Source organism: Drosophila nasuta, chromosome 3 (genome assembly GCF_023558535.2).
Source record: "Drosophila nasuta strain 15112-1781.00 chromosome 3, ASM2355853v1, whole genome shotgun sequence".
NCBI lineage: Eukaryota > Metazoa > Arthropoda > Insecta > Diptera > Drosophilidae > Drosophila > Drosophila nasuta.
The window spans coordinates 50,771,285-50,793,135 of record NC_083457.1 but is presented as its reverse complement, the minus strand read 5'-3'; the positions used below and the strand labels follow the sequence as shown (position 1 = coordinate 50,793,135).

General features: G+C 35.9%; 9 protein-coding genes across 9 annotated transcripts; 5 read left to right on the top strand and 4 right to left on the bottom strand.

The window, feature by feature from the left end:
- Positions 1–3,590: 3,590 nt before the first annotated feature.
- Positions 3,591–4,222, bottom strand: LOC132792340 (larval cuticle protein 65Ag1-like). The gene has a single exon (XM_060801650.1). The coding sequence runs from the start codon at positions 3,914–3,916 to the stop codon at positions 3,608–3,610; it is 309 nt and encodes a 102-aa protein (XP_060657633.1). The 5' UTR covers positions 3,917–4,222; the 3' UTR covers positions 3,591–3,607.
- A 500-nt stretch (positions 4,223–4,722) lies between these two features.
- On the bottom strand, positions 4,723–5,165 carry LOC132792774 (larval cuticle protein 65Ag1-like). The gene is made up of 2 exons (XM_060802245.1): positions 5,022–5,165; positions 4,723–4,954 (listed from the first exon to the last, which is right to left on the bottom strand). The coding sequence occupies exons 1-2, from the start codon at positions 5,132–5,134 to the stop codon at positions 4,756–4,758; spliced, it is 312 nt and encodes a 103-aa protein (XP_060658228.1). The 5' UTR covers positions 5,135–5,165; the 3' UTR covers positions 4,723–4,755.
- An 888-nt stretch (positions 5,166–6,053) lies between these two features.
- On the bottom strand, positions 6,054–7,514 carry LOC132788300 (zinc finger protein 64). The gene is made up of 2 exons (XM_060795632.1): positions 6,938–7,514; positions 6,054–6,874 (listed from the first exon to the last, which is right to left on the bottom strand). The coding sequence occupies exons 1-2, from the start codon at positions 7,512–7,514 to the stop codon at positions 6,054–6,056; spliced, it is 1,398 nt and encodes a 465-aa protein (XP_060651615.1).
- Positions 7,515–9,463: 1,949 nt separating this feature from the next.
- On the bottom strand, positions 9,464–10,709 carry LOC132788299 (pupal cuticle protein 20). Its single transcript, XM_060795631.1, has 3 exons — positions 10,509–10,709; positions 10,299–10,472; positions 9,464–9,793 (listed from the first exon to the last, which is right to left on the bottom strand). The coding sequence occupies exons 1-3, from the start codon at positions 10,707–10,709 to the stop codon at positions 9,464–9,466; spliced, it is 705 nt and encodes a 234-aa protein (XP_060651614.1).
- A 2,130-nt stretch (positions 10,710–12,839) lies between these two features.
- LOC132792889 (larval cuticle protein 65Ag1) lies at positions 12,840–13,459 on the top strand. Its single transcript, XM_060802414.1, has 3 exons — positions 12,840–12,948; positions 13,021–13,115; positions 13,171–13,459. The coding sequence occupies exons 1-3, from the start codon at positions 12,940–12,942 to the stop codon at positions 13,379–13,381; spliced, it is 315 nt and encodes a 104-aa protein (XP_060658397.1). The 5' UTR covers positions 12,840–12,939; the 3' UTR covers positions 13,382–13,459.
- An 833-nt stretch (positions 13,460–14,292) lies between these two features.
- LOC132793727 (uncharacterized) lies at positions 14,293–14,838 on the top strand. Its single transcript, XM_060803783.1, has 2 exons — positions 14,293–14,529; positions 14,595–14,838. The coding sequence occupies exons 1-2, from the start codon at positions 14,321–14,323 to the stop codon at positions 14,770–14,772; spliced, it is 387 nt and encodes a 128-aa protein (XP_060659766.1). The 5' UTR covers positions 14,293–14,320; the 3' UTR covers positions 14,773–14,838.
- Positions 14,839–16,947: 2,109 nt separating this feature from the next.
- LOC132790394 (larval cuticle protein 65Ag1-like) lies at positions 16,948–17,414 on the top strand. Its single transcript, XM_060798892.1, has 2 exons — positions 16,948–17,117; positions 17,173–17,414. The coding sequence occupies exons 1-2, from the start codon at positions 16,999–17,001 to the stop codon at positions 17,366–17,368; spliced, it is 315 nt and encodes a 104-aa protein (XP_060654875.1). The 5' UTR covers positions 16,948–16,998; the 3' UTR covers positions 17,369–17,414.
- Positions 17,415–18,873: 1,459 nt separating this feature from the next.
- Positions 18,874–19,492, top strand: LOC132790393 (endocuticle structural protein SgAbd-6-like). Its single transcript, XM_060798891.1, has 2 exons — positions 18,874–18,971; positions 19,047–19,492. The coding sequence occupies exons 1-2, from the start codon at positions 18,963–18,965 to the stop codon at positions 19,350–19,352; spliced, it is 315 nt and encodes a 104-aa protein (XP_060654874.1). The 5' UTR covers positions 18,874–18,962; the 3' UTR covers positions 19,353–19,492.
- Positions 19,493–20,358: 866 nt separating this feature from the next.
- Positions 20,359–20,797, top strand: LOC132792637 (larval cuticle protein 65Ag1-like). The gene is made up of 2 exons (XM_060802073.1): positions 20,359–20,510; positions 20,570–20,797. The coding sequence occupies exons 1-2, from the start codon at positions 20,389–20,391 to the stop codon at positions 20,763–20,765; spliced, it is 318 nt and encodes a 105-aa protein (XP_060658056.1). The 5' UTR covers positions 20,359–20,388; the 3' UTR covers positions 20,766–20,797.
- Positions 20,798–21,851: the final 1,054 nt, after the last annotated feature.

The window sequence follows — 21,851 nt, the reverse complement described above, 5'->3', positions numbered from 1 at the left end:
CGTTAAACAAAAAAATAAAAACAAAATTACTTAAAAAGTTAAATTGACGTTTATTTTCCATCATTATTTCACATCCCTTGCACAATAATTTCAATTAATTGTAATACATAAAACTAATACAAAATAAATGGAAGGTCAATAGTTGAGGACGCAACATATCAGCTAAATCGCTAGACTGCGTTCTTGCAATGTTTTAGTATATAGATCGCGATAAACTCAAACAAAAAGAAAATAATCCCAATAACAAAAGATTTAACGCTAATCTTCGTTATAGGCAATTGCAAGGGATTTGAATAAAACAAGAAAAATGATTAAAATTAAATCTATTATAAACACAAGGTATGCAAAACTTTAGTCGTAAGTTTGAGGACTTGTTCAATAAAAAGACGAGGCTTTTCTTAAAAATGTATGCTCGATTACAAAAAAACTTAAAATACAAAAACAAAACAAAAAAAAAAAAAAACAAAACGCTTGCACAAATTTCAAATCGCTTGCTTTTATTTTTGCAAACAAATGTATATGAAACATAAAAAGAATGTTAAAACTATCTCTGATGAAAACTGTGATAATTAAATGAAGTTGCAGGGTATTTGATAAAAATGAAAAACAAGAAACAAAACAAGAAACACAGATTTAAGTTAAACGCATTGTCAAATGTATCTTAAACAAGAAACAAGAAAAAAAAGAAATCAATTTTTGTTGTTGGCACACAAAAACACACGCATACTTTCACACACACACACATACATCACCACTAATTAATTACACAATACAACAAAACAGCAATAATTACTGCAATAATGTCTCACGTTGAATGAGTCGTCGGCCCACGGAATAGAGAAATTCTCACTTATCAGAGATTGAGTCAATGTAATAAACGATTAAAAATACTTCAGTTGATTGAAATGAACTAGCATAAAATATAAAAAAAAAAATACTCAATTTAACTCGATGTAATAGTATTTAGTATACAAATATGTTCTTGTGTTGTCTTCCCTACATATTGAATGATGTATATTTGTTTATTATCCAACAACCGAATCCTTCCCTTGTGCAAAATGCCTTACCTAATGCATTGTAAACTTCAATGATAACTGTCGAATTCAATCGGAAAGGGTTAACATACGTATAAAAATTGTTGTAAACCATTTAACCATATTTGTATTTGTATTTGCATATGCATAAGTATGGGTAAGTAGAAATGTAGTTTTACTACATACTGTGTGTCTTTTATATAATAAGCAAGCATTCAACTTGGACACTGAAAGTATTACACTTAAGCTGATTTACTAAAACTTAAATTCAAATACAAAAAAGAAAGAAGAAAAAAGAAAATAATTCATTTGAAATAAACAAAACAACAAAATTGTAGACAAAGTCTTGTGCGCAGCTTTAAGCAGTTTGTTTAAGGGCATACAAAAATAATTAATGATACTTGTAATAATTCATAATTATTATTAACAATAAGAATGCAAAATACCAAACGTCCAATATGTTGCATGGATCCCATGCAAACAAACTAACAACAATTGTGAACATTAAAGTCTTCAACAAAAAAACAAAGAAAAATACGAAAAAAAAAACATAATGACACAATCTTATATATAGACATACATATATATACAAGTATATGCATGCATTTTATTATTAACAATTGCATTACAAATTAAGAGTGAAAAAAACATATAATAAAACTTGACGTACATTCTTGTCTGTGTGTTCAGCAGTTCAGTATTTCAACTAAGCCAACTTAATAAAAATCCAAAAGCCCAAAAAACACAAATAAAAAAAAAATTATTCTTAAACAAAGGTTTCCATTGCAAACCAAAAAGTGAATTAATACATTTAATACGTAGTTATGAATGAAAATGCTTAATAAACTAACTTCTAAAGAACAACAAAAATAACAAGCGGGAACAACAACGATGAGCACGCAACTGTAATAAAACCAAAACTTCATGATACGAAAAAAAAAAAAAAAAAATACACAAACCTATACACATCTAACATATTAAATGAATTTTCTTAAGATGACCCCTAAAAAACAAATAAATACAAAAATATTTTGTTAATGTGAGAGAAATAAGAAAACATTTGAAATTTGTAAGCGAAAAAAAAAATTTTATATTATAATACCTAAAAACTATAATTAGTAAATAGTGAATAATGAATCGAACCCAAGTGTGCTTCATGTAAGAATTTACGTTACGATTTTTACAATGCAATAAATAAAATTTCAATATTTCAATATCCTCCCCAAAAAAAAAGTAAGCGGTATACTACATGTATAGTATGTATTCCTAATTAAATGTCTTAACTATAATTACGATTGGTGTCTATTAATAATACATACATACATATATATTATAGTATATACACGTATACAACACTTATATTAAAATAACGAGTAGAGACTTGAAGGAAGCAACAAACATACAAAACACGAACGTATCGTCAATATATCCAAATTACTTACCAAAATCATAAAAACAATTCCAGAATGTATGTAATTGCTTTTCGGTGATAAATGCACACACTCACACACACACTCGCATACACACACACACATAGATCACATTGCTTGCTATAAAGAATTTGCTTTAGTTCTCGTTGTTTGATTTATCAGACGAAACTATTTGAAACAACCCCCAAGGGACACTCCGGAATAGTAATTCCTTGAGGTAGTGCCTTAAACTTTGTAGGAGTGTGTAAAAACCAAAACCAAAAAAGTAAATAAAATAAAAATACGAAAAACTGCGACCATGAAAAACAAGTTTGTTCAATATTCAATAATCACTAAATAGTTAACTTTATGCTCCGATCTACATATTAAATATTTAATAATACTATATACACCCTCGATCACACTCAGACATACATCGTACATTGAATAGATATTGATATTTATAACTATAACAACATAACTTACCGTCGCATTTTCTATCTGTAATTATAAATCTTGTATTTTTGAGTGTTTTTCCGTATGATAGTTCTCTAAATGTTTTGCTCAACCGATTTTCTACACTCACACACACACACAGACACAAACACATACAGAGAAAGACACTTGATATGTACTTGTATATACAATATATACATATTGTACAAGTATGTATATAAATAGTTTAGTAAGCATAAGCTTGTGATTGCTTTGCCCTTTCAAATGAACTGTATTCGTAAATTGAGTGAATGTGAATGAATAGCATTCGTATGTATTTGTATGCTCACATACATACATACACAGATATGTACATGTATATGCGATAATTGTTCGAAAATATTAGCGTTTATTGTCTAATAATATGATTTGTGAATTCAATTCAAAGGACATTCACTTTGATTTCATATTAAAAGTTGCAAATAAAATTTATAAACCTATTTGATTGTGTTGTGTAATTTTGATATACTTTTATTGGGATGGATTTCAGATTAAAGGATTGGAAACCTGATGAAATTTAAAAATTCAAAAGGAACCCAAGGCACTAACAGATCTATCATCTATATCATAAAACACAGAAATTATGGATTTTGAATTGATTGCAACATAGTTTGATTTATTTAATAAAAAAGAGAAACAATAACATTTTTTGAAACATTAAATTGATTTTTACGAAGCTTGAGGCAAATGAGCACCGGAAGGATGGAAACCGTTCTCATCGGCAGTATAGGAAAGATCGTAGGTCACTCCATCGTCGCCGATGTACTTCACATTTCCGGACACAGCCAGAGACTCGTGATCGGTGTTCGGGTTGTTCAGGACACCAACTTCGTCACGTTTTGTACCATCAGAGGTTTCCACAGAGAATTTGTAGCCATCGGGTTGAACATCGGAATCGTATTTCAGGGTTTCCACATTATTGGTGGGAATTGCCAAGGCGACAGCACAGATGGCAACAAAGACGATGAGGAACTTCATTGTTGGATAAAGTGTATTAAGTTTTCAAAACTGCTTGAGTAACTGATATTACGAAGCGGATCGCCAGTTATTTATAGTAGATTCAACACCCAAATAACTCAAATAACATTGACATAATAACAGATGCAGACATAACTTACCGTCGCAATTTTTTGTTATCTTGTAAATCTTTTATTTTTTGAGTCTTTTTCGCAGCTTACTCGAAGATTTGTCTCAACTGGTTTTCTGCAAGACATTGATACATGAAACACATTTGTGTTTATATATAGTGCACGACTATTTAAATAAATAGATCATTAAGCTGAAGTAAATAGTTCATTTAACTCTTTTTTATTTAACATACTGCAGTCTTAGGTATCGGATAATAGTGTTCACTCGTATTAGCTTTAATAATCCATTAATAATACAGTAGTTAAGTAGGTGTTTGTGTTTTAACCATACTAATAATATGATATTCGCCTATTCACTTTCATTGAGTCAATGAACTTTCTAATATTAGCAAGAACTACTATAAATAGAAGCTCGACTAAGATTCATAAATTAAAATAGATTATCTCTGCTATATCACTGCATAAAGAATGTATTTAGTATACAATAATTAAGATTAAAGTGCTAGATTTTTGATTTTCTCTATCAACAGCTGAAAAGGCAAGTATTTTCTTGAACTACATGTATATAGTTATACATATATAATATATATATATATACATTTTTGTGGTCAAAAAATTTACCACAAAAAACATTAATAGAACATTTATGGTCCTCAATGTTATACCCGAATTTAAATAAAACATTAAACTCGAAAATAATGAATGAAATATAGTAAATTTATTCAACACCTAATCATCTAAAGGTTGGGGAATGTGAGCACCGATGGGCTGGAAACCGTTCTCATCGGCAATATATCTGACTTCGTAGGTCACTCCATCGTCACCAACATATTTGAAATGTCCGTGAACAGCGAGACTTCCATGCTCTGTGTTCTCATTATCAATTTTACCTTCTGCGCTATGTTCAAATCCATTATTTGTTGCCACGCTGTATAATATATATTAATAAAGTTAATGACTGGTTGCTTTCTATAATAAAATATTTGGTGACTCACTTGAATGTGTAGCCCTCGGGTGAAACTTGGGATTCGTTTGTGATGGTTTCCTCTTGAACAGATGATGCCATTGCGACTGCGACGATTGCGATAAAGACGATAAGAAATTTCATACTTCGATCGAGTGCAGCGGACTTAAGACTTTCAGAGTAACTAGATTTTATACTGAGATGTCTCTGTTATTTATAGCAAATTCAATGCTCTCGAATAACTGGATTAACGCTGGGAATACAAATGTCTAAAACAAGTATTATTGAAAACATGTTCAAATTTCGCATTAATTAGCATTTAGCATGCGAATATATGTCGAAAGTTATTTAAATAATGAACTAGTCTAGATGCAGTTAACACATTCAATTTCTCATGAAATTTTGGGGTATAATTTGCCCTTAAATGAGAGCTTGATATTTTGAGACACATCTCTTTTTAAATAAGTAAAAGTGGGTCTAATAAGTTTGTCGAAACATTGTTTTTACAGTTTTGCTTTAGAATAGGTAACGATATTTTCAATTTTTGCTATCTTTAAGTTCGAAATATTAAACAGAAACAAATTCGACGAGTCACGATCTTGAATAGACTAATAAAAAGTGATGCGTTTATGATAGTCAACATTTAACAGTACTTTTCTACTATAGTACCCTTTGATTGGGAATAACTATATCTCCTATATTATTTAATTTGTTCAATAATATTAACTTATCTAATAACATTATAGGCAAATCTCAGCACTATATCGTAAAACTTTGGAAACGGCGAGGTTTAAGTCAGGAAATTACATTCCCATACCTCAGTAAGGTGTTTGAAATGAAAGACAAGTTTATGTGAATCGTATATTTTATATTTGGATTCTCAGTCAAGATTTAATTCCTGATTGTGAAGGTATTTCGTTTTTAGTTTTCTATATATATTTTCTATATATATATATAGTCAGTTCGTAGCTCCCAATCCTCACTTCTCAGTTCGCTTTCACTTTCATTATCACAGCCAAACGCTTAAAAGTATGCTACACAATTACCATGATCGGCTTTTGTCTCAGCTCTGATTGCCTGTTGCTGTCGTTGCCGTCGCTGTGCTGCTAGTTGAATGCGTTGAAGTGCCGCCATGTCTCGTTTCCATATGCCGCTGCAAATCTCTCGCACGTGCCAATGTTTTGTGGCACAATTGACACTGGAAACCGGGCTCTGGCTCGTCATCGACATTGATATCCATTTCACCACTGCCCGAGGGCTGAGTTTGTAGATGTAAGCGCACATGTTTGTTCAGATTGCTGGGATCACCGAAGGGACGCAGGCAGAACTTGCACTTGAGTGGCTTGAAACCTGTGTGAGTGCGTATGTGAATCTTGAGGCCATACTTTCGGGAATAAACCTTGCCGCAGTAGATGCACAGATGACCCTGCTTGGAGGCACCCATATTGCTGACAATTGCCTCGATCTGCGCGGCCGCATTCATCGGATGCCCAGCTAGTGGAGCTGCCATGGAAATGGAGGGCAGATAGGAGAGTGTGGCAGAGGCTGTGGCTTGAGTGCTGGCCATCGGCAGTGATAATGAAGGCAACGAGCTCATGGGTCGAAAGGCGGAGAAGCGTGTAGGTGCTGACAGTGTTGTTGGAGGCGGAGGTGGCGTGCGTGTGGGGGATGCCGAAGAGGTGGATGTGGAAGTTGCAGGCGGAGGCGATAGAGTTAAAGTGGTGGGCGTGGCTGCTGAACGTGTGGCTGACTTAAGCGCGTAATGCAATCGCATCCAGAGCAAGTCCATTACACTGCGACCACAACTGAGAGCTAAATGTATCTTCAATGGATGCGGCGTCTCAAAGGTGAGATGACACAAGTGGCAAGTGTAGCGATTGTTGCCTAAGCATAAAATACATTCATTATAGATGCGTTGCAATTAAATGTCATTCAATTACTGCTTACCTTGTATGTTCAATGGCGTGAGAAAGGGAATGCTCATAAGCAGCACAAGCTCTTCGCCGAACCAGGCGACAATTTCATCGTCACGTGCCACATCGCGCACTAGGCGTATGCGCAATTGACCCGCGTGCAGCTCGAACAACGCATTGAAGCTGTATATGTCCTCGGAGAGTTTGATCTGCCTGAGAAGCGTTGCCGACACGGCCAGTTCACCGTTCAACAGCTCGCAGTGGGCGTGCACATCGCTGGGCGTGGGCGTGGCCATGCAACTGAGCAAACTGACTGTTGCCACGCCATTCGAGCACGTGTCCTTTGGCGTGTATTGGGCGGTGTAAACACCGGGTCGAAGATTGGAGCGCATACGCTTGGCAGCTGGTTCCCTGCTCTCATATGTTGCTGTCGTCGTTGTGGTTGCTGTTGTAGTGGCTGTCGTTGTGGCTGGCGCTGAGGTCACGCTGCCCGGCAGCAACTGCTCGATGCGAAAGATCATGCCGGAGTTGGAGCGTTTCTGTGCCTGCGCTTGCGCTTGGGCTGGCGATTCATCCAACTCGTGGTTATCCAATTGAGCTGTGGTGTGCATCGCTCGCGCTTTGATTTGATTCTGTTTTCCAATTGGAAGGCGAACGCTGCTTTTATACCACACACACTCGCAGCTTCCGCCCTTCTGTTGTTGTTCTTGTCGCGTGTCCTTGCCCGCCCCGCCTCGCACCGCGCTTCGCTGCTTTCCTGGATTTGTTACGGCTTGCAGTGTCAAAACACTAGCGTCAAGTGCAAGAATTCCCAGCCTGGCAGTCTGCCTCGCCTGACATTGCTACGCACTTTGCGACCGCCTCACTCACACACACACCGACACACACAGACGAACATCGAAGAACAACCATCATCGAACCAGCCGTCCAACCGGGCATCCCTTTTGCACCAGGTCCTGGTTGCTGCCTGGTGCTGTCCTCTGCCTCAGCATGGTGGTAGCAACACTCGTTGTTGTTGTTGTTGTGCGCGGCGTCGGCAGCGGCGGCGGCAAGTGCAACATCATGTACTCTGGCACTAAGGCACTAAGCCAAGCTAAGCGTCCCTGTAGCAAGTGTGCGTATTCCTATGCCTAATCCTCTCATACCTCCCCTTGTCGTTGGCCCTTTTTGGCTTTCGATGCTGCGCCCAAACGAAAATGTTTTTAATTGAAATTAAACGATCGTTTGTTGTCCTTGTTCTCCTATTGTTGTTGTTGTTGCTGTTGTCATGCATTCGTCGTGTTATTGTTATTGTAATGCCACCATATACAAATCGCATTCGCTTTCCGTCAATCCTCCCCTTGCCCATTGATAATGCCTTAATATATGGCCATGTATCGTTTCACTATTTGTGGTTTAGGGTGGGTCGTGATTTTAGTGTGTAGAGCGGCATGAGGGTAAGAACGGGCCCAGGGGCGCTAAAATTACTTGTGAGCATAGAAATAATGCTAGTCGGAAATTAAGAACATTATTATGAAGTTTCTTAAATGAAATATTGAATTGGATATATATACCACAATATATGATGAGCAATAAAGCCCATCGAAAATTATAGAAATAATTAAGGAAAAACCTAAAGTAAATATTGAATAGTATAATATATGTATATAGTAAGGCAATAATAATAATCCAATAATTAAGAAGGAACTTCAATTATTTACAGAATCGGATAATCTACTATATCTGACATCACAGAATGATTTTTTTTCATCGTAATTTATATTTAACTTATTCGCTTTTGATTGCATTTGATATAAGCTACCTAAACATTCGTAGACTGTATTAAAATGTATTTAAATCAAAGAAAATTATTAACAATATAAAGAATATGTTAATAAAATATTATAGAATGTCATAATATAATCACACAGATTGATCTTTTTTGTGGTTGTTGTAAGTACACTAATCAATGAATTGTATTGTATACTGTCTATAGAAACTGTAGGATGCAAATATATTGAATATTCACTGTACCAAGAGTACTTAAAGTGTTACACTAGAGTTGTGTTTAAGTAGAATTGAAATTATTCAACAACTTTTTGTTTTGTTTTATCTTTCTTTCAATTCACTATTTCTATAGACTGCGCCCCTAATTAGTTGTGCCCAACCGCAGGCTGTTCGAGTCCGCTCCTGAACCAAGTAAAATATGCTTCGACACTAATGTTTTCATTATTGCAAAGCCACCAACCCCCACCCGCAACAAATACTCGTATGCGATCAACAGGACACAAAGCGAAAAACATGTGTTGCCAGTCACACAGGCTCAGCGGCTTTCAAGGGGTTGGGGCGTCTGCACAGCGCAGAACAGCCCTCAAGTGAGGTGAGCCAGCCAATTTGCTCATACCCAAAATACTCAAATCTGAAAACCAAACCCAGACCAAAAAGAGAGAGAGAGAGAGAGAGAGACCGGCACAAGCCAAATTTTGGTTTTGGTGTTTGCTTGTTTTTAAATAAGTAGGCCGCAACCTGTTTACAGCCAATGTGTCAATTGTATTTGATCCTTTCGAGTGGGTGCCTATTTTCAGCGATAGACGTAGCCTCCATTGTTGCCACCGCCTCCGGCGCCGCCGCCAGATTCGTTGTCATCGCAACCATGACAGCCGCCACCAGCTGCAATTTTGTCCAGTGCCTCCTGAATCTCAATTGGAATTGGCGGCGGTGTGGGCAGATGATCGCCTTGCGGCTGGAATCCATTCTCGTCGGCAATGTAGGTCAACGATATCTGCTCGCCTTCGGGACTGCTGTAGGAGAAGGAGCCCTCAACGGTTAGCGCCTCGGCACCTTCCACGCCGGCATTCTTCAGATATCCCATCTCCTCTGCCTTGATGCCATTTCCTGTTTCGTATTCGTACTTAAGAGGGGGGAATGCGAATTAAGCATTATTATTTCTTATTAATCTAACATTAATTTTGTATTTATTGTTTGACTAATTCGTTACTAATTTGTGATTAGTTTATTATTTATCTGTTTTTTATTTTCGTATGTTTTATTTGTTATTTAATTATTGTTTTTTTTTAATATTTATAGTATTTTATTTATTTTGGTGCTTTTATCTTTACATAGTGGAAGTCATAATTAATTTATTTTTTGATTACTATTCATGTAACTTCATTTACCTTGTAGTAGCCCTCATTTCCTTTTTTTTTTATATTAATATTTTATTGTGTTTTAGGTTATAATATTTTTTTTTTAATTTTATTTAATTTTATTTATATATTTTCGCGCTTTTCTCACCTTGTGGTAACCATTAATTCTTTAATATTTGATTAATATTTATTTTAGTTTATTTAGTTTCATTATTATTTATTTTTTTACTTCTTTATTATCTGTAATATTTATTTCCTCAATTGACTTACCTTGTAGGAGCCATCAGCGTTGATTTTCGACTCCAGCTTTATAATGGGTATATCCTGTCCACCACCATTACCCCCGGCACCACCTCCATTGCTTCCTCTTCCGTTAGAGGGCGGCAAGTAGTTTTGATTGCCATTGCTGGGCGGTGGTCCATAGCTGTCACGAGGAGGAGCCGGCTTGGCTGGTGGCCCGTAGCTCTTCATGGGTGGCGCCGGTGGTTTGCCGTTCTTGGGTGGACCATAACTGTTGCTGGGTGGTGCTGGCTTTGGTGGTGGCTTCGGTGGCGGTGGTGCTGGTGGCTTGGCCGGCAAATACGTGGCTGGGGGACGAGCGCTTGGATAGCCTGCTGGCTGTGCAGTAACAACAGCCAAAGAGATGAGCATAATAAGCGGTGTTAATGTTGCCCCACTCATGTTGCACGCTCACTGATGTTGCTGACCGACTGGCGTTGGTCTTTTTATATGGCAAAACAGTTGCATTTGACCACAACCTGTTGCTCCTGGGGGTCAGACACGTGCGTGGCCTCTAATTAAAGTGGAAAACGGAAAACGTAAAACGAAACTCGGTCAATGTGACTACACTGCAAGAAACTGAAGAGGAATTGTATTACCAAAACTAATTATAGCAAAGTGTTTACTTTAAAGAGATTCAAGTGCGAGATTGAACATAGATTTAATTACAATTGGAAGTACAGCAAAGGTAACAACAGCACAAGATACTCAATGTTATAGCATATTCAATTTAATTTAAATAAATAACTAGTTACAAAATGAAAATGGTCTTTATTAAATAGTGATTCAGATTCTAGCTTAATTGATAACTTGCACCAACGAGATAAAATTGTGATAAATCGTGGTGGAACATCAGCACTGCCTGAGACTAATCGGTAAAGACAACAAAACCGGGCAGGCCACAAACAAAATTTCTAATTCAATGGCAATTTTCAGCAAGCCAAAGGAGAGCTAAGGATCAGGCACGGCACAGGCAACACCTGCAACAGCAACCCCTCGTGTCCATTTCTAATGCACTTTGCCTGTCCTCAAAGGGGGTGTTAAGCCGCTGGCCTAACAGGACAGCGACGTTGTCGGCTTTAGTCAATCGTCTATTAACTTTTTGCCAATTCTCTGGCAACTTGTGCCAGCCGCTGATGACGCTAATATTGCTGCATCGGGGTGGCAGGCAGCCAGGCATGCTGGCAAGGACATCCCTGGCAATGCCTAATGGCAATGTTGTTTGCAGCTTGTCCTACTTGTAATGTGCTGGCGCGCAGCTGACGTCTTCCCAGGCGCTGTGTGGATTTTTGAACCTGTTTCGATGTCAGCCGTCAGCTGTTGCCGCTTCGCTCGCCTTTACAGCCAGCAACCACCAAGCCAACCAGGCAACCAACTTTACCAACTTACCAACCTACCAACTAACCACCAAGCACTGCACCGGCTGCCTAAACCAACAATTGTCGGTTACACCCTCTTCATCATATCCACATGATTTTCATTCTCTAAATATCCATATCCATATCTCTATCCATAGATCTTTCTTCATGGTCATTTCGCCACGCACCCATTGCACATATTTCGCGCCCGCATTTGATGAGTTGAAATTTCCAGCACAAAAATTTCATAAAGTGCATTTTGACAGAGCGCGACGATCTAATTGCCATTTTTGTCAATTACTGAATTAACAAACTGGACGACGCGTCGGGATGAAAAGGTAGCGAGCGAGGGTTGCATCCGATTAAGTTCTTCAGCACGCTTAAATCAACATTTTAAGTCAAACGCGTTTGATAAATTATTTGCATTGACAGCCTGTATTTAATTCGCGGGAATTTCAACAACTGTTCGATGGCTCACTATTTAATCAGAACTGGCATATGCTTTGCATCTGAATTGCCAATTTCAGCATCATTTTTTATGCAGAAAAAATATTTAGTATATAAATCAGAAAGAAATGCCAACATGCATTTTTTATAACTTCGTAAATTTATCTTTCCTTTTCTGACTTTTTCTTACTATATATTATAATTCCATCCTTAAATTAATTTGTTTCCAAGCAGCAGTCTATATTATGTATGAATAATTTCTGAATTCAACCGATTGTATTTTGGTTATATGGCCTTTAGTCGAAACTGAATTGCAAAACTAAAGTAAGCTTTTGCAATTTCATTTTTTTTGTTAGAACAATCAAAGAATACTTGTTTGTTGCTAAATGTTTATTGTTTAGACCTTGGGGAATTAAACGAAAAGTTAAAATATTTCGCATCTTTCGCATTTGTAGACGCTTCAGACAATGTTGATTAAAGTTAATAAGAACTCGCTTCAACATTTTTGTAGTTAGCTTTCTTCTCATGTTCTCGTTCGTGTTGCTTTTGTTTTTGTTCTAGTTGTTCTTGTTATTGTTCTTGTTCTTGTTTCTGTCTGCTTTCGATGCTTAGAACTAAAAGTTGTGCCATAAACTATGACGCAATCTGGCTCAGTGGATATTCAGTTATGTATTTGTTTTCATTATCTTTTTGACTTATTTCGGCTGCTTTGCTCATCTCAGCCGGAGGTGTTTCAGTAGAGATTTAGAAACGAAGCCGAACAGAGCTTCTTCACACATAAGAATAAAGTTCTTTCAACGCCAAGAAATCCATTAAACTCCAGAGCAATGAAAGTCGTTAGTAATTGTTGTTGGTTAATTTTGTTTACTTCATTCTTAGTTAATTTATTTCTCGTTCTTCTTGTACAGTTGCCACAAATTCTCCTGTTAGTCTCAGTATTCTTACTGCCTGTAATATTGGCATCACCTTTACCGGAGGAGCGAAAACATTCCCGACACTTTGAGTAAGTAAAGTGTAATAATTAAAAGAAATGAATTCTAAACTGTTCTTATGTTCAGTTTTGAGATGGACAATGGTTATAAGAGATCAGAGGATGTCAGCTACAACGTTACAGTGACAACTGATGGAAATACGACCGAGGAGCCACAAACAACGAAGCCAATTGAGATTCGAGGTGGTTACAGTTATATATCCGACGATGGCTATGAGTATCAGGTCTTTTATAAGGCGAATAAAAAAAGGTTTCCAGCCTTATGTGACAGCGCATAAGGTGCATTCAACCAAGGATTAACTTTAAATCATTGTGATTACAAAAAATCAAAGTAATTTAAATATAAATGAAAATCAACGAGATTAAAAAAATAAAAGTGTACTGAAAAGTAAAAAATGTTCACTATAATTTAACGAAAAGTAAAAATTCAAAGTTTGTTCTTTTCAAAAAATTGTTTTAAGTGTTAAAAAAGCTGTCATTTGGACGAAACTTACAAACTGAATGACTCAGAGCTTTAAGCACAACTCTTGCGGTAAAAAATCACAGCTAAGCTCAAAACGCAAGCTCACTAAGCTTAAAGCTGCAATCTCAAGACCTAGCTTGAAGATCAGTTTGATTTATGGGCTTGTTTTGAGCCCAATAAAAATCGAAATGAATGATAGAGTATTTTTAGGGTATTTCCGTAGATGCTTAACTTTTATCACGCTACTTGAGACATTAATGTACATATATGTATGTACATAAATTTACATTTAATATTACTTTCATTGACATTTTAAGATTTTTTAAATAAGCTCATCAAACATTTTTACGTGGTCTCCATTATCTCCATCGATCTTCACCAATGATTATGCATAGGGCATTTAAATAGTTGCGTTCCTTTTACGATCGTTTTAATGAGTTTCAGCTTTGGCGGGGGTTAGCATGTAAAACGCCATCTGTAAAGTTGTGTGTTTTCTTTATCTGCTTTCCTTATGCAAATCCAAAACGAATACAACGACAGCAGGTGAAGCAATCGTGTTACCTGCACCTCGGGGTTACTCAGCAGTTTTTTTTTTTTTTGTTTTAGCCACAAAGTAACATTCATATTCGTAATGCGTGGCCCACGGGGCTTGTTTTGCTCCCATCTCTGTGTCTCTGGGTCGCTATTTCGGCAGACTTCGAGTCTTCAATCTTTCGCTAGCTGTGTTCGTCGACGGTTGGGTCTATTGACAATCATGGACAACTGCAAGCCATTTGTGGGAGGCTGGAAAACTAAACTAAAATGTGTGAAGTATCTAATGTTGTTACTAGTATGTGCTCAGTGGGAGGCAAAGAATTGTGCTTCAGCCTCATATGCACCTGGCACAGTACTGGACATCCAACTGGGAGATGTGGTGATTGAGCAATTCAGCTACATACCAACGCGTGGAGGCTACGAGTTTGGGTAAAACCATTTGAGACAATAGTTATAGTATTGAACGAGCAACTAATCAATCAATTCGATTTCAGTTATACCTTGCCCAATGGCACACATCGCGATGAGGTGGGAGAGTTGCTTCATGACAGATCTGCGAATGAGGACGTGCAAAATGCAAATAACTTTGATCGCAATGCTCGACCCTCGCGTCGTCCGGGCCTTAAAAATCGTAAACTCTCACCAAAATCCCTTTCTTCGTTGGCTGGTTGATCTTCAGTTTAATCGATTGTACTATAACATATTTAAAGACATTTACTGGAAATCCTCGAATTTTGCTTAACGCCCCAACCTGTTAGGAATGAACTTATGCTAAGTATAGGTTAAGATTTTATGTTATATCATTTCAAAATGATTTAATTATATTACTCAACAATAAATACCGTCAAAAAAAAGCTAGCACTTATGCAATATTTTATACCTTTTTTTTAAAGAGTGTGAAATCAATGTAGTAAATTTATAGTTGATACTCGCTCGTATTTTCTTGCGCCAAAATTCCGTGCGTTTTTAATACGATGATCGATTTATGAATGTGGATTAATTTGATTTGCTTTCAACCCAACTTATCTGCTCAACAGAGCTATTTTATAGATATAGTATAAATATTTTCGATTTTTTCATTTTCCTTTTTATCGTGTAACATGTATCTGAGAATTAAGTATGTAAATATGTACATATTATTTTGAAATTGTTTATTACCAAGTGCAAGTTTCCACGTTAATTAATTTAGACTTCAGTAATTACTTCATATCTGCCGAAATTAATAATATGAAAAAAGAAAAATATATACTCGCAAATCAAAGTATTACCTCCGTAATTTTAGTGCTTCAGTTGTTATGTATGCTAGTTATTTATAGTTCAAAAGTTACCAGTAACCATCTTTTGTGTTCCAGTTTTCGTTAACCACAGCGAGCAACAGTAAGCAACTGTTATTAATAAACGCAGCCTAAAAGTATGCAATAAAAATTGAAGTTATCTAAAGGTGCAAGCATTATGACATACGAATAACCAGTTTTAGTGTTATCTTAATTATTCTGGTATTAAATGTGTATTTTGAATTATCGCAATAAATCTGAACAAATGACGCTGATATGAGTTGTATTACATTTGCCTCATTCAACACATTGAAGCTGTACGATTCACCATGAGCATATACATATGTAATTTAATACAAATCGAGTGTTCTTGGATTAAATTAGGTATGAAGTGGTATGAGTGTGGAAAAAACTTGATATTAAAACATTGCCATTATCATTCAAGTGCTAATTTTACTGGCCCGTCAAAGACTATGGTGCTTAAGTCGTGCCATAATAAGATGTAAAATCGAAAAAGATGTCGGTGACCATCCAAATAACCGGTATTGCGGCGATATGTCTGGGATGGCAAAGGTGAAGTGTGCGTATAGACGTCAGCGGTAGTATTTGGTGGAGAGGCTACAGCTGAAGCAGACGAAGAGGCGGAGGCTGAAGTAGAGGCTGAGGCTGAAAAAGAAGCTAAAGCTGAGGCAGCAGCAACAGCACCAACAGCAGAAGCGGCAGCTGTGACGACAACCGGGCACCAAGCCAGTTGGCCAGACAGTGGCGCTGACCTTGAACATGCGAGTCTCATAATAAATTTGAAGACTCTTCTGCGATTATCTCGCTCTCTCTCTCTCTCCCTCTTTCTGCATTGCTTTAGGCTTAAATTAAAAGGGACAGTGAAAAAGACAAAGTAAATATGGTATATATGTATATGCTTAAAAGGACATCGGAACACACGAAATATATGTATGTTAATTAATAGATATATGTATGTATGTGACACATTAAAAGGCAATTAAACCAATAAAACATACAAGGATGTCAAATAATAATATCTAATTAATGATACCTAATTACTAATTGGGTAGAATGTGTTATAATCATGGCAATCATTTATTCTTAATGTATTGCATATGTCTAGCACAAATTGTTGTATATTTCTATAATATAAATTGTTTATTGAATGCTTACAACATATTTAATTTCATTGTATTATTGAAGTGTAGAATCTCTTTATTTGTATCAAAAGATTTATTTTATATTTGAGATGCAAAACTACATATATTTAAAATGATACGGATTCTCCACATAAAAAAGTTTCACCGGTCATCAAGTACTTTTGCAGAAGAAAAAATTAAATCATGTATTATATTCAACAAATATGTTCTTAAAAGTTAACGTGCGAACTTTCTTATAAATATATTTCGGTAAGATTTAATTTTATTTAAGCTGTATTACTATTCGTTTTATTTACGTTCGAGCGGTGATTTTTTTTCATCATTTATTTTGCTCTAAACTAGTTTTCCCTTTTTCGATCATGTTAATTAACCATAAACTTTTGGTATAAATACTCGGTGGATCAACCCAAAAATGTATAGTTACCTTTGAAGTCTCAAACGCGCTACACATTATCAAAAATATGAAGTTCCTCATTGTCTTCGTTGCTCTTTTCGCCGTGGCTTTGGCTGCCCCACCTGCATCGGATGTGCAAGTCCTTCGCTCGGAATCCGAGGTTGGACCCGAAAGCTTTAGCCATGCGTAAGTTACTTTATATAAACATTAAAATATGTGTACTAATCATTGAATGTTATAGCCTGGAACAAAGTGATGGAACCAAAATCGAGGCTGCAGGTGAACTTAAGCCAGTTGGAGAGGAATCTGCTATTTCCGTTAGGGGAAGCTTCTCATATCTGGACCCTGAGGGTCTAGCTCATTTGGTCACCTATGTTGCCGATGAAAATGGATACCAGCCAATTAGTGACGATATTCCCGTTGCCCCCGTTGTTTAAATAGAAACTTTAAATTAAGAATAAATGGATTGTTGAACATATATAATTGTGTTTTAATAATTTTTAGCTACAATTTTATAAGTATTAATATTGATATGATTGCATATATGACAAGCATTAAGTTTGTGAATACTTAAACTGTTCATTTCCGTATTCCGCAGCAGAAGAAAAGGATGTTAGTTGAGGATAGTGATAATTTAAAATCCAAACACAAATCGATATTGATGTCTATTAATATCAGCCTGAAATCATACTAATATAACCACATTTACACATTTGACATTATGTCAAAGGCAAACATATATATTCTTCAGCAGTGGCTTAAGCGTTAACCTGATCGACTGGCTCGACAATTTGCAGCTTCTTCGACTCGTAGCGGTCATCGAAGGTGGAATAAACAAAATAGACAAAAATACTAAATGCTGACGCTGACTATGAACTTACATATGTATATTCGTATGTGAGAGTTTCGGTTGCTATGCTGCTGTTGCTGCTGCTGTGTTATTAGAAACTACAGTTTACAGTCTACCGACTACAAACTACAAACTACAAACATCAATCGAACGTTGCAAAGGCCGTTGCATATGTCAAAAGTCAGATTCGCTGGTTTCTCCGATTGCCAATAGCCAACGTCGCATCGCGTCTCGTCGACTTGCAGCTATTGTACGGAGTATGGAAGAATTTCGGACTTGAAATGAACTTGCGGCCCTCTTGCGGTTGTCAGCGCTTTTGTGGTTCTTTAATGAGGGTCTTAACTTGCATATGCATAGTACTATAAGTTGATATGTCTAAAATAAATATTAAAACTCATTGGACGCCGCAAAACTTATGCCATAAACCATCAACTAGTAAAGTGTTTACATATTGTACAAAAGTCAAACTAACTATTTACGCATGCATTAAACAGATATTCGGGGACAAGTAGAATGCATATAGAATTTCGTACACACTTTGTATTCTAAATGTGAATAAATAATGAAACAATTAAGGGCATTCAAATATTGCAACTAAATTAAAATTATATATTTCATTTTATTTTATTTTATTGAAATAGAAAAAAGTATTAGAAAATATATGTTTGAAAAGAGAAACATAATGATTTTGAGCATCATTTTAATTCGAATAATTTATATTTATTTTTTATATATTGAAATACAAAAAGATATAAAAAAAAAATTATACCATTAAATAGAAAATCATCGAAATTAAGAATTTTATTATATATGACAAAATTTAAGTGTTTTATTTATTTTCAAATGTTTTACCAACAGCATTATATAGTTGTTATGCCAAAATCTGCATTGGATCTGCGATGTCGCTGCACAAATTCGCGTTAAATGTTACTTGTCGCAGCGACTTTGAGGCTGTTGTTAGTTGTTATTGTTGTTGTTGTTGTTGCACTGGTGGTAAATTAAATACATTACCGGACGACCGCCAGAGCCACGTTAGTCTTCTTCCACAATTGTGCAAAATTTATGACGTTTGCAAAATCCGTGAACGCGGTATAAATTGAACGAAGACGCTTCATTTGCCACATTGCATCTTCGTGAGTCTATCTAAACGCAGTTGAACGCTCCACAGAACACTTGACAGGATGAAATTGGTAAATAGTTAGATGGCAAAGGAATATATAAAAGTAATCACCAAATCTTAATCTGTGCCATCACAAACACAACAGATAATAGTCGCTGGTTTGATTGCTCTGGCTGCCGTTTCCTGCAGCGCACGGCCTCAGAATGATGTGGAAGTTGTGGAATACGAGTCGGATAACATTGGTATTGGTGGCTACAAGTTCAGCTATAAGCTAAGCGATGGCACCACACGCACCGAGGAGGCGGTCCTCAATAACGCTGGCACCGAGAACGAATCGCTTTCCGTTCGCGGATCCGTCAGCTGGGTGGCACCCGATGGACAGACCTACACCATTAACTTTGTGGCCGACGAGAATGGATTCCAGCCCGAGGGTGCGCATATACCCAAGTAGAGTGAACACATAATTGACCATTTTTAGGGGTTGTAAGTAAAGTGCTGTGCATCAGTCAGTCAGTCAGTCAGTCAGTCAGTGAAGTTAGTGTCGTGCATTATTATTGTTACTCGTATTAAAAATTAATTTCGATTATTAGATATCAATGCCTTTTCTTTATTACTTTAAGCAATAGGATCCTTTATCAGAGTGTAAGTAATGACATCGTTGCCAACCAAAAGAGTGAAGTTCCGGGATTCTTCAAAATGACATCTTCACTGTGCTCTTACTATCATCACTAGTCACCATTATGGCTTCAACCAACTATGTAGTGCTATACAGATCAAGATGAAAACATGGAATTTATTTGAATCCCAATTATTAAAATTATAAGCAAACACTGCTGTAGCATCCACTTAGAGTGAAATTAACACAAGATTTGTTGCTGTTAGTCTTAAAAATAAATTCTGAGACTTTAATGGGTTATTTTCTGCGAAAACATGAATTTCTTTTCTTAATGGCTGCCATTTTTATAGCGATATGTATGTCTGTCTGTCAATATGAACTTAGATAGACATATAATTTATTAGATATTTGTGACGTCCACATCCGCCCCAGAAAATTGAATAAATCGAAGAGCAAGCAAAATTTTAAAGCTAGTTTTATACAACAATAATAAAATTCTTTATGATTCCTAAAAGTTTAGCAAAAATTGTGCTCTATGCTAAATTTTTAAAGTAATAGTCAAAAAGTACTTTTGCAGAAAATTAAAATAAATTATGCATTATATTAAAAAAATGTATTCTAAAAGTCATCGAGCAAACCTTCTTACAAATGTATTTTGGTATGAATTAATTTTATTTAAGCCGTATTACTATTCGTTTTATTTACGTTCGAGCTGTGATTATGTTTTTCATAATTTATTTTGCTCGAAACTAGTTTTCCCTTATTCGATCATATTAATAACCATAAAGTTTTTGTATAAATACTCGGTGGATCAACCCAAAAATGTATAGTTACCTTTGAAGTCTCAAACGCGCTACACATTATCAAAAATATGAAGTTCCTCATTGTCTTCGTTGCTCTTTTCGCCGTGGCTTTGGCTGCCCCACCTGCCCCAGCTGAAGTGCAAGTCCTTCGCTCGGAATCCGATGTTGGACCCGAAAGCTTTAAACATGCGTAAGTTACTTTATATAAACATTAACATACATATGTGTACTAATCATTGTATGTTATAGTCTAGAAACAAGTGATGGTACCAACATCAAGGCTGAAGGTGAACTTAAGCAAGTTGGAGAGGAGCCATCTCTTTCCGTTAGGGGCAGTTATTCATGGTTGGACGATGAGGGTCTATCTCATTTGGTCACCTACATTGCCGATGAAAATGGATACCAGCCAATTAGTGACGATATTCCCGTTGCCCCCGTTGCTTAAATAGCAACTTTAAATTAAGAATAAATGGATTGTTGAACAAATATAATTGTGTTTTAATAATTTTGAACTTGAATTTTGAAACTATTAATATTGATATAGTTTCGGATTCCATATGTGACAAGCGATTTGTATAAGAATACTTAAGCTGTTCATTTCCGTATTCCGCAGCAGAAGATGACTGAAAAAAAAGGATATTAGTCCTTTTAGCTGAGAATGGCGGCAATTTAAAATTCACATGGAAATCGATATTGTATTAATACATATAAGAAAATTGAATAAATCGAAGAGCAAGCAAAATTTTTGAGCTAGTTTTATACACCAATAATAAAATTCTTTATGATTTCTAAAAGATTAGCAAATGTTGTGATTTATGGTAAAATTTCAAATTAATAGAAAATTTAAATAAATTATGCATTATATTAAAAAATGTATTCTAAAAGTCATCAAACAAACTTGTTTACAAATGTATTTTGGTATGAATTAATTTTATTTAAGCCGTATTACTATTCGTTTTATTTACGTTCGAGTTGTGATTTTGTTTTTCATCATTTAAACTAGTTTTCCCTTTTTCCATCATGTTAATTAACCATAAACTTTTGGTATAAATACTCGGTGGATCAACCCAAAAATGTATAGTTACCTTTGAACTTTCAAACGCGCCACAAGTTATGGCTCTTCCTCTGAACGATACGATACTACGATACGATAGTAAACCAGTCGATGGCATCATTTTTTCGTAAGCTACTTTATAATAAAGTTGAAATATATATGCTAATCTGTGTATATTATAGTTACGAAATAGTTGATGGAACCGAAATGAAATCTGAAGGTGAAGGTGGAGATGAATCTCCTCCTTCCGTAGTTGTAGATGAATCTAATCCTTCCGTTAATGGAAGTTTTTCATGGGTGGACTCTGAGGGTAAAACTCATACGACCACTTATATTGCCGATAAAAATGGATTCCAGCCAGAGGGCCAAGGTCCTCCCAACCTCTAGGGTTAAATATCATCTATATATTAAGAATAAATTGATTGTTGAACAAATATAATTGTGTTTTAATAATTATTAAATTGAATTTTATAACTA